Source organism: Magnolia sinica, chromosome 17, assembly GCF_029962835.1.
Source record: "Magnolia sinica isolate HGM2019 chromosome 17, MsV1, whole genome shotgun sequence".
In the NCBI taxonomy this organism is placed as follows: Eukaryota; Viridiplantae; Streptophyta; class Magnoliopsida; order Magnoliales; family Magnoliaceae; genus Magnolia; species Magnolia sinica.
This window is the reverse complement of record NC_080589.1, coordinates 38,524,790-38,537,385: the sequence shown is the minus strand read 5'-3', so window position 1 is coordinate 38,537,385 and position 12,596 is coordinate 38,524,790. Positions and strand designations below refer to the sequence as shown.

General features: G+C 40.6%; 1 protein-coding gene across 2 annotated transcripts in view; it reads left to right on the top strand.

The window, feature by feature from the left end:
- Positions 1 to 12,596, top strand: part of LOC131231722 (amidase 1) — a 71,554-nt gene that overhangs the window by 14,088 nt on the left and 44,870 nt on the right. For both annotated transcript variants that reach the window (XM_058228023.1, XM_058228024.1), the window contains exons 2-6: positions 71 to 223; positions 763 to 887; positions 1,598 to 1,723; positions 4,146 to 4,328; positions 4,513 to 4,660. In XM_058228023.1, the coding sequence (XP_058084006.1) occupies positions 71 to 223; positions 763 to 887; positions 1,598 to 1,723; positions 4,146 to 4,328; positions 4,513 to 4,660 (735 nt within the window). The remainder of the gene's footprint in view (positions 1 to 70; positions 224 to 762; positions 888 to 1,597; positions 1,724 to 4,145; positions 4,329 to 4,512; positions 4,661 to 12,596) is intronic.

Genomic DNA, 12,596 nt, shown 5'->3' with positions numbered 1-12,596 from the left:
ATTTCATTTGAGGGGGATCTTTTGTATTTTCTCCATACTATGTGTTTCTGAATGTTATGCTTGGTAGCAGATTTGATGTCAAGGGATATGTTACTGGATTTGGAAATCCCGACTGGGCAAGGACTCATGCAGCTGCCACCTCAACAGCTCCTGCTGTTTTGGCCATTTTAGGAGCTGGTGCCTCATTTGTTGGTAAAACTGTCATGGATGAGATGGCCTACAGGTTTGTGTTGAAACACTTGATGCGTGTGTTTGAGAATTATCATTACTAGATAAGTCGGCATTGTTTAGTTCATAGAATTTGATCTTAAGCTAAAGCCAGGTGCATGATGTGATGGGAATGCTTCTTTGACCATGTTTCTGTAACGTATCTTGTACCTTGTTCAGTTTTGGGATGAAATTTGCATTGCCAACTAATCTATTGGTGTCACTTTCACATATGGGAGTTTTGCTAACTACACCTGTCCATGCACTTCTCTGCATGGGGCTACATGGGCCAATGTGGCATGGCTGTGGGACACCTGAGCATTGTATCAGGGGTCCCACCATGTAGATGACCTAGCTGATTAAATAGGCCTATCCCCTCATCATTTGATCCCACATGATTATTTGATTGGTTGATTATCGGACTAGGGTTAGATCTCCTGAACACATGTAAAGCTGTGCATGTGCTTAGCAAAGCTTTGCACCTTTAAGGTGCTTTTTGATGTTTACTTTGTATGTTGAAATCATTTTATAAACTCCCGAACTATTTGTTTTCAGTATAGATGGAGAAAACAAACATTATGGAACCCCCACTAATCCATGTGCTCCTGATCGGATACCTGGAGGATCTTCTAGTGGTTCTTCCGTTGCGGTTGCTGCAGAGCTTGTAGATTTCTCCTTAGGTGAGATTCTTTCATGCAGTTTGCTGAACATCTTGTTTTTCTCTGTTTCTTGTTCACTCCATTTCTACAAGTTTTTTAATCTTCGATATTGACACCATAAATTCACAACAAAACTTGGGATGAAACTAATATCACATTAAAATAACTATTGGTCTATTAACTGTGATGTATTAATTAACGTGATTACAAACAATATAAACAAAGAAAGAAAAACATTTTCCATGATTTTTTTGGATCATACATAATTGCATCGATCACAACAATTTGGTTCTTTGTACCAGCTTGATGAACCTCAAGAAGCTCCATAACCCCTTTACCAGAATTATCCCTTTATCACGCTTTGCTGGCTAATTGGCTATCTGATGCCACTGCCTCTCATGTTCAACCCATTATGCCAACCACGGTTATATGAGATACTTAACACCCAATGGCTAACGGAAAGGTCAAAACACTACTTCCTACCAAACAAACAACTAAATTTAACAAGTACATTTTGTCTCAAATAACATCCCTCATTCTTCTGTTAGTATCTATTTATATTGTTCATGATGGTAGTAGGAGTTATGTTTGAAAGAAATTTATGAACAATATGATTATCCGTCCAGCTTAATCATCCTTCTCTGTTATTGTTGTTAATCAACATTAATCTTTCTATTGTGGTAACCAGAGTATTGAGAAGGTAATTGTTGGTTGTTGACATCACCATGCAGGTACTGATACCGGAGGAAGTGTAAGAGTGCCGGCAGCTTTCTGTGGTATTTTGGGCTTCCGTCCTTCACATGGAGTTATTTCTACTTCAGGTGTTATTCCCATGGCTCAAAGCTTCGATACCGTTGGTAAGGAATCACTATCGGTCTTCAGTCCATTTGAAAATATTTGAGGCCTTTATCTTTCTTTGGTTGGTATGCTGGGATCAAATCCATTACACTACATCACACCATTACATCTTGGCACAAGCCTTGACCCAAAATTTATAACTAAATGCATTGGATTGTCTAATTTAATTCAGTATCTCTACATTTTCCAGTCTATTAGTTATCATGAAAACGTACTCATTTTTTCTATGTTTTCCTTAGTCTGTGTTAATCTGCAGAAATAAATTTTCCAATCCCATCAACATCATAACTATTTGAGATGGCCAACTTTCTGATAACTGAAGGCAGCATTTCCTTTGTATTTGGGATGATCAACAAGTTTGAAACTGAATACTTTAAGCAGTCCATGCATTTTTCCAACTTAACTATTAAATTGTTTTTCTTGTTGGAAATATTTTCTTCTCGCAAAGCACACAATACGAAGATAATTGATTGTAACTGAACTAATTTTAGTGCTAAATATTAATATTTCAAAATATTTCAATTACCAAGTCAAAAGCCAGTTGTGATCATTTTTTCTCAGCATCTTCAATGGTTAAACTGTCAATAGGATCCATGTCCCATTAGCCATATGCTTTACTGAAACTTATTTGTTGCCATGTATCCATCTGCTAGTTTAGAGACCAAAAGCTCCATGTGTTAGTGTGTGTAGCGTAGGAGATCTCTTGGTGGTTTTTAAATTTAGAAAATGTTGCTAAAAATAGCATACACAGTTGCAGAAAAGTTTCTGCTTTTTCGGATAAAAATAATTCAAACATCAAGAACATGTACCAAATATAAACCATATTTAAAACTCATAGATTAGCATGGAATTCTTCGTCCTTCCAGACCAGTTGATTCAAAACTCTCTACTGTGATTAATAGAATTGAAGTTCTCACCTTGGTGAAGAGTATCCTTAATAGACCTTCATGAAGTGGATTGACAATTCTCTTTGTAGAACACACACTAACTTGGTTCAAGTGTGTATCCAGGCCATTCATCAAGTGGTACACCTTGAACTTGCCTGGCTCAAAAATTAGGTCAGTCCACTAACCTGGTTGGCTACACAAGTATGTTTGATATGGATGGTCAAAATTTCCTGACTCCATATACATGCATGGCCCAATGTTTTCACCTAGATAGCTCCATTAAATCGATAGAGAAATTTTAATTCACACATATATATATTTTTTCAATCCGTATAGTTGTCATCCTGTTCATGGGTCTTTTGTATTCCGGAATTGCTATTCTTGGTGGGAAAAAAATTGTGGTTCATATTGTCCCTTGTTTAACCACTCACCACAAGATACACAGCACAAACATTATGGCTGAGAGATGTAATCCTATTTCCATTAGTGATCCAAATTGTTAATCAATCGTACCCTTAGAAAAGGAAAACAATTATCCAAGAGCATGATGACTTTGGTGTTTTGCCGACATCATCTTCATCAGTAGGTATCGAAGTTGGTACAGATTACAAAATGCTGCTTCTCTTCTTGATTTTGACTGCTTACTAAGGGGAACGGAATAAGTGTCATTTCAGGCGTAGATATAGGGAGTTAGTTGAAGGTGACTATCGATGCTCCTTCTTGATCAGATTGTTGTATTTTTGTTCGGTGTTACATGAATTTATTTACTTCTTTATCTTTTCTGGCAACCTTGGAGCACATAAACACTTCCATCAGACCATCTCAGGCATAATTTCATGAAGAATTATAGGGCCGCGATCATCAGAAAATGCATGGTTTGCTGACACGTAGGATTCCATAGATGTAGGTCCCATGGTTTGATCATCCAAATCCTCGATCTGATGGGCGCTACTGTGGATAAGGATGCATTGGAAATCTCACAGATTGGAAAGTCCTAAACCTTTAATATTTGACCTTATATTTTCTGTTCAGTGTGAACCATTGAGGTTTTTTCTAATTAACCATCCATTTGTAGGAGACCTTATTGAAGGGTTGGGATCTTCCATTTTGGAACATTTGTGGGGCACCATTCATCCACAGTGAAGCCTGTAAACAATTTGGATGCTCGAATCCTGGGCCACACATGTTAAGAATCCTGCGCATCAGTAAGAAAATGATCAGGAATCTGCATTGTCATTCTCTGTTTTCGTGCTCCGAACTACAGCTGTATTGTGCTTCCAGTTTGCTGGCCTTGCGCTTAAATAAACAAGAAGATCAATAATACTAAACATCCTTCTGGCGAAAATATTGTAGTTGCAGCAAATTTCTGCTTATGATAATTCTAATATTCATGCTGCATGATTTTTATCATCATTGGGTAATGTAGGATTGGTGTGAAACTAGTTCCACTACCTAAATACTTATTTAATTCTACGAGCATGTGTTATTCATTGTCAGTCATTTTCATATTATTAACAAAAACAATTACCATCAGGATGGTTTGCTAGGGATCCCATGATCCTGACTCGAGTAGGCCACGTGCTATTTCAATTGCCTGAGGTGGATCCTGTGCAACCTAGTCAGGTTATCATTGCAGATGACTGTTTCCAACTTCTGAATGTTCCAAGTGATCGAGTTACTCGTGTTCTCATTAAAGCCATAGAGAAATTGTTTGGGTGTAAGTAATCTTTCATCAAAGTATTCACCTTTCAATCTTCATGTTATTCTTTGTGTGTCAGTGGTTATTTGCGTTGGTTGAGGTTAAAGTCACCAACTTTTACTTTCATTTTTTATTTTTTATTTTTGTGGGGAGTTCAAATATCTGACCTCAATGTATTTTCGTATAATTTCTTCCATTGCAGATCAAGTTGTTAATCACGCAAAACTTGGGGACTATGTTAAAGATAGAGTTCCAAGTTTGAAACATTTTATGGACACCTACTGTGAAAATCAAGAGTACACAATACCATCCCTAATGGCACTTTCAAGTGCCTTGCGATCGCTTCAAAGGTTGGAATCTTAACACAATTGCATGGTTCTTAAATCCATTGGATATCCTCATTTTAACTAAAATTATTTTCTCATTAAAACCCTCATGGAAAGAAAATATGATATTTAGCTAAAGAGGATTAGAATGCCAATCTTGGTTGAAAGAATTTTACCTTTCCATCATGTGGTCAGCCTGTGACTGAGTTCTTACACATTCTTAGGGTCTCTTTCATGGACGTCTTAAGAAGGATAGTGAGGTACTTAATTCTTCTCCATGTAAAGAATAGTGAGGGCCTACTACCTATGTTCTTGATACACGTTCCCTAGGTTTGATGCAGGATGAAGATTTTCAAGCTAATGTGATAATGAGATCAATTTTCAGATTAATACAATTAAATCAAGCATTAAAAAACACGTACTCAACCACAAATTAGAAAAATCAAATTCAATTAGCAAGGTTCTAACCAAAGCGATCATCCCACCATGTATAATCAATATAAAACTATGAAAGAATGGTCTTTACGAGATGTAGGAATCCCGTTCTGGCATATGATAGTCCCAACACTCAACTAGATTGATGATTTCAACTCTTAGACACAATTTGGCGCTAATTGTCCACGTGGACAACCCTGTGCACTCATATGTGCGTGTGCGCACGGGCGTACAACCATGGGAAATGGTACATAGCTTAGGGTTTTGGATGATTGAGGAGAAGGATGAGGAAATAGAGAAAAGGGATGAGGTTTAGGGTTTGAATAGGAAGAGAATGAAAAGAGAGAAAGATTGTGACTTACCTTTGAAGAAGAAGAAGAATGGATAGATGAGGATCACCCTCGAGGCTTCACACCTTCTCTCCAATCCCTGGAGAGTTTAGATACTCACTTGCAAATCTCATGCAAGGAGGAAGAGAGTTTTTTTTTTTCCTAATCAATGGGTTAGGGCATATAGATGTTCCCCTTATTTATAGTCTCAAAAAGCAAAATTTACAATAATGCTTTTAGTACTAAAAAAAATGTGCAAACTAAAAAATAATGAATCTAAATAATCAAATCCCAATCCAAACCATCAATCATGTCCAACATAAAGTAAAAATAAAAACGCCTACAATTAGGGACCCATGTGGTTCAAATCTGAGAGGACCAGCGGTCTGATGACTCGTAGATGACGATCTGATGATCAATTGGGCCAACGGTCGCAATCCAACAGGCAAATGCTCCTATAATAGCAACCCACATGCATCTTCCTAGTATGGGGTCTTCTAGATGCACGATCCATGCATGTGGGGTCTTTAAAGTGGCACGTTGGGCCCCATATAGGTGTTGCCCATTCGTAATGAAACTGGGGCTGCCGTCTAGGCCCTCCTCCTCTGGTAGACCCTATATGATGGTTCGATGTCCTCATCAATCTTCCTTGGCTGAGAAAGATTCGCCCCTGGCGAAACAAAACTACGGAACCGCTCGAGAAGGTCATGATCCAATCTTTGAAACTCCGCCTCTGTGATCCACGTGCTGTCTGATGCCAGTCTATCCTTCCATTTGACAAGGAATTTCTAGAATCCTTGTTGCCTCGTGGAAACCACGTGGTGATCCAACGTATCCTCAATCTTATCTCCTCTCAGGTAAGGATCTTAAAGAAGGTAAAAGGGTAGGATAATGGGTCAGGCAAAGGTAATGGAATGGCATTTTCACACCGGGCTCGAGTGAGGTGACCTGTGGGATGCAAGGGCACACTCGGGGTGGGCGGCCTGTGTTAGGCGGGCCCCACTCTTGTGAGGCGGGTGACTTGTGTGAAGCGGAACCCATGTGAAGTGGGGCCCATGAGGGGGGTTCGGCTAAGGTCCTAACCCATGGGATGTGGGGCCAAATGGATTTATTCGCCATACTTTATCAGTTTGAGCTTTTAGAGCAAGTGGTTAGTTGTCTTGCATCAAAGTGGTATCAGAGCGGGAGGTCTCGTGTTCGAAACTCCTCACCAGGGGTGATTAATGCAGGGGCATTTTCACACTGGGCTTGAGTGGGGTGGCTTGTGGGATGCAGGGGTACACTCGGGATGGGCGGCTCATGTGAGGCGGGTGGCTCGTGTGAAGTGGAACCCATGTGAAGTGGGGCCCACGAGGGGGGTTCGGCCGAGGTCCTAACCCATGGGATGTGGGGCCTGGGCTATGAGATAAAGGGATTGATTCGCTATGCTCTATCAGTTCGAGCTTTTACAGCAAGTGGTTAGTTGTCCTGCATCAAAAGGCCAAGGACTATGGGACAAATTTGGTATATTCGGGTCTTTAGGAGGGTTAGTGGTGTAGTAACAGGTCCATCACAAGAAATCAGGTCCTTTACGTTGAACGTGTAACTAATGCCCATACTGGATGGGATGTCCACCACATATGCATTAGCGTTCATTCTTTGCAAAATTTTACAGGGACCCGCACTACAGGCATGCAACTTTTTAACGGCTCCCTAGGGAAACTGCTCTGGTCGTATACGAACCATGATGTAGTCACCCACTTGAAATTCTCTGAACCTGTGGTGAGAATCAGCATGAATCTTATCATTTTCATTACTTACATTAATCATTCTTTTGATCTCAACATGTAAATCGTGGATATGCTATGCAAATGCAGATGCTGACTCAAATGGCCTATGTGAGATGGACATGGGGATGAGATCTATTGGTTTCTTAAGTTTATACCCATGCACGACTTCAAATGGACTCATACCTATGGACCTATTCACCAAATTGTTGTATGGTAGCTCAACTACAGGTAAAACTTCATCCTAGGTCCTAGTATGGTCTCCCACAAGACAACACAACAGGTTTCCTAGGCTCCAAATGACCAATTCCATCTGCCCATCAGTTTGAGGATGGTATACCGACGAGAACTGAAGTCTTGTGCCTATCATATGCTAAAATGTCTTCCAAAAGTAGCTCATAAAGCGTACGTCTTGTCAGACACTTTGGTCTTTGGCAAACCATGCAAGCGAACCACCTCCCCAAAGAAAATCTTAACTATGTTGGAGGTGTACGGCGTTTTTGAACACGGTAGAAAGTGGGCCATTTTAGAAAAAACGTTCCACTACGACAAAGATGGAATTGTGCTTCTTGATAGTCTTGTGAAACGCAAGCACGAAATTTATACTAAGGTCCTGCCACGGAGCATTAGGTACCGACAAAGTTGTATATAATCCTGAATTTTGCCTTCACTGCTTTGCCAGTTGACAAGTTCTACATTGCCCAATAATTTTGGCTACATCTCTCTTGAGACTTGGTAGTAAAATTTGTCCTCCACAAGGGCAATAGTCTTGTCCCTCCCAAAATGACCAACTACCCTTTTGGAATGAAGCTCCCAAACAAGAAAGTCCTGGAGAGGTACGAGGAATGCAGAGTCTATCACCTTTGAATAGAAAATCATCAACAATGACAAACCCACGATCATTCCTCGTCTGATCGCCTAATAATACATATACCTCTCTAAAATCCGGGCATGATGGATATTCTTCTTTTAAACGCTCAAATCCAGTGACCTTGATATTCATGGATTGGAGTAGCGTCACTCTACGACTAGGGGCATTGGCTAGTTTATTTTCAACCTTGGTCTTGTGCTTTAATACAAGTGAATTTTTTTGAAGAAATTGAACCCACTTGGCATGCTTTTTGTTTAATTTCTTTTGGGAGTTAAGATAGCGCAAGGCCTTATGGTTAGAAAACAAGACGAATTATTGCAGTAGAAGATAGTATCGCCAATGATGCAAAGACTACACAACTGCATAGAACTCCTTGTCATAGGTAGAGTACCATTGCTTTACTTCATTCGATTTCTCACTAAAGTAAGCAATGGGGTGCCCTTCTTGAGTAAGAACACCTATACTAACGCCTGAAGCATCACATGCAATTTCAAAGACTATAAAAAAGTCAGGAAGGCGCACGACAAAAGCCTTTGTCATCTTGCCCTTAATCTCTTTAAAAGTTCAGGAGGCCGTCCATTTAAACTCTTATTTCTTTATGCAATTTGTGATGGGAGCCATAATGGAACTAAACCCTCTGATGAACCGCCTATAGAAGGTGGCTAAGCCGTGAAAGCTGCACACCCCATGAATGTTTCGTGGTTCATGCCAACTCACTATGGCCTTGACTTTCTCGGGGTCCGTAAACATGCCCTTAGATAATATGACAAACCCTAAGAAGATGACTCTATCTGACATGAACATGCACTTCTTTAGGTTCGCAAATTACTTCTCTGCTCTAAGGACCCTGCAAACATGCCTCAAGTGGAGATGCTACTCCTTTGTGGTACTATAAATAAGAATGTCATCAAAGTATACCACTAGGAACTTCCCAATGAAGGGGTCTTACCACCTAGGTTATCACCCTTCATAAACGTACTCAGAGCGTTAGTTAAACCAAAAGGCATGACCAACTACTCGTAGAGGCCATCCTTCGTCTTAAAGGCATTCTTTCATTCATCTCTTAGGCGAATACATATTTGGTGGTACCCGCTCATGAGGTCGATCTTCAAAAAGATCGTGGCATTGGCCATCATATCTAACATGTCGTTAAGACACGGTATGAGAAACCGATACTTGACCGTGATCTTATTGATGGCGCGATTGTCCACACACATGCGCCATGTACCATCTTTCTTAGGCGTGAGAAGGGCGGGCACGACGCATTGACTCATACTCTCCTGGATGAATCCTTTTCTAAGGAGCTCGTCTACTTGCTTCTTCAACTCCACATGCTCCGTAGGATTTATTCGATAGTGGGGAAGGTTCGGTAGAGTCGACCTAGGGACCACATCTATGGGTGGAAGCTCGTCCGGCAAATCATTAAGAAAAACATCTTTAAACTTCTCAAAAACTGGATTCACCTCACGTGGCAAACCTACGCTAACCTGGGGTGTAACCTCTTTAGCTACGAGGGCATACACCCTCGAATCCACCTTAGTCTTTGTCTTAAACTCTCTAGCATTTATGATATGTAGAGACTTAAGGTAGGATTTTCTTGATACTTTAGGATCGCTTTTCTTAACGTCCTCCTTTCCGGAGTGCTATTGGGTGGAAGAGGGACCAACTTGATCTTTTTGCCCTCATGTATGAATGAACAAGTATTCGAATGACTGAATATTGTCACATCACTATCGAATAGCTAGAGCCTACCCAAGATGATATGGCTTACGTCCATAGGTAACACTCACACCAAAGCATGTCCTTATAAGATCCAAACTCGATAGGTAACACTCACACCAGGAAAACTTTGGGGTCCAAGCGACCATCAAAACTAGGAGCGTCAAATCACCCCATCCTCAGGATCATAGTGATCGTGGAGCTCTCTGCAGGGTGGCTGGGCATGCATCCCTCCACGGCCTACTCCCTGACCTTGGTACCTCACACGTCCTCTAATAGGCTCTTCCCTATCATGCCCACCTTCAGCTTGTTCCTCAACTTGAGAATAACGATCTTCCCCAATGTTGGGGTTAGCCTGATGGGATGCTTCTAAGTTCTAACTGAGTTATGCTTTGGTTACTTGCGGTAAGTTGGATGGCAGTGGTTCGTTGGTGGTCCTCAATTTTTGTGAGGCGACGATTGATGTTTTCAACAACGTCGGCAAGCTGTTACATGTTCATTGTGGGGGATAGACCAAAACCATGACCTATGCGAGTGTGCATACACCAAGAACTCTAATAGATACTACAATACGATGCACCTACACTCTATGCATGATGAATTTAAATGCTCTAACCTAATGAACAACTTGAGGACACTTCTAAAAATGCAAAAAATAGAAAATCCAGCAACATGGAACTTTAAAAGTCACAAAATCTAGAGATTCTAGTAATATGGGAATTGTAAAGTACCAAGTCAGAAAATCCAGCAACTTAACTAGGGTCCATATGCTCTAGTATGAACTAGGGAACTAGATTGATGAGGGCATCGGGCCATATAGGGTCTACCAGAGGAGGAGGGCCCGGACAACAGCCCCAGTTTCATTATGAATGGATGACATCTATATGGGGCCCATCGAGCCACTTTGAATTCCCCACATGCATGGATTATGCATCTGAAAGACCCCATATTGGGAAGATGCATGTGGGTTGCTATTATAGGAGCATTCGACTGTTAGATTGCGTCAGTTGGCCCATCTGACTGTCAGACTATCATATGCGAGCCATCGGACCACTAGTCCACTTAGATTTTGGACCACATGGGTCCCTAGTTATAGGCGTTTTTATTTTTACTTTATGTTGGGCATGATTGATGGTTTGGATTGAGATTTGATGATTTAGATTCATTATTTTTTAGTATGCACATTTTTTTTAGTACTAAGAGCATTATTGTAAAATTTGTTTTTTGAGACTATATATAAAAAACTATTTCCTTTCTCTCGTCGTCCTTGCATGAGATTTGTAGGTGAAGATCTAGACTGTGAGGGGACGTCCAGACCCTAACCCAAAAACCCTTTCTTTTCTCTCTTCCTCCTTGCATGAGATTTGCAGATGAAGATCTAGATTCTCCAGGGATTGGAGTGAAGGTGCGAAGCCTCAAGGGTGATCCTCATCTATCCCTTCTTTTTTTTCTTCTTCAAAGGTAAGTAATCTCTCTCTTTTCATTCTCTTCTTATTTAAACCCTAAACCCCATCCATTTTCTGTATTTCTTCATCCTTTCTTCTCCTCAATCATCAAAACACTCAACCCATCAAAAACTGTAAGCTGTGCACCCTTTCCAGTGGCCGTATGCTCGTGCACGCTCATGCACGCACATACGGGCGTACAGGGTTGTCCATGTGGACAACCACTGTCCCCTTTTGCTTTGTTTCTCTCATAAAAAAACCTTAACCTTCATATCCTATTTTATCCCCTTTGAAACCCTAACCCTAATCTTCCCCTAAACCCTAACCCTAGGTTTTCTATTTTGAACCATTTGTCACAAATTGTGTCCAAGACTTGAAATCATCAATCTAGTTGGGTGTTGGGACTATCCCATGCTAGAACGAGATTCCTACATCTCGTAGGGACCATTATTTCATAATTTTATATTGATTATGCATGGTGGTATGATTACTTTGGTCAGAACCTCACTAATCAAATTTGATTTTTTTTTTTTTTTGAAATTTGTGGTAGAGTACGTGTTCTTTAATGCTTGATTTAATTGTATTAATATGAAAATTGATCTCATTATCACATTAGCTTAGAAAACCTTCATCCTACATCAAAGTGGTATCAGAGCGGGAGGTCTCGTGTCCGAGACTCCTCATCGGGGGTGATTAATGCATGGGCATTTTCACACCAGGCTTGAGTGGGGTGGCCTGTGCGAAGAGGGGGCATGCTCGGGGTGGGTGGCCCATGTGAGATAGGTAGCTCTAGTGAAGCAAGACCCATGTGAAGTGGGGTCCACGAGGGGGGTTCGGCGAGGGCCTGACACGTGAAGTGGGGCCTGGGCTATCAGATAAAGGGATTGATTCGCCACGCTCTATCAATTCAAGCTTTTAGAGCAAGTGGTTAGTTTTCTTGCATTAGGGTCTCTCTTATAGATGTCATAAGCAAGATAGTCGGGACCTATTGATGAACCAACTTGAGGGAGTATGCCTAGTTATTTTGCCCATTGGATGTGATATTCTTTTACGTAGGTAATTTTGTATAGGGTATTACTAATTTGTGCAACATGAATGAAGTAGAGGCCAAAATAAAGATGTTGACTGCATGTCTTGAGAAAAACTTCAGTCAAATTTTGAAGATACCAACATTAACAAGGCCTTAATGCCGGTGCCTTTTTTTTTTTTTTTAATAGCCGATTGCCGCCTCTAGATATTGTTCCCCTTTGGTTGGATCCTTGGTTTCATTCCATGGACCAGTTTAGCAGCGTTGTACCATGACTCACTTGGTTTAGGGAAATCTTCTATAAAACAATGGAGAATACCACTAGTTGAGTTCCAATTTGGTTGCTATACTTATTTTTTTCTTTTTTA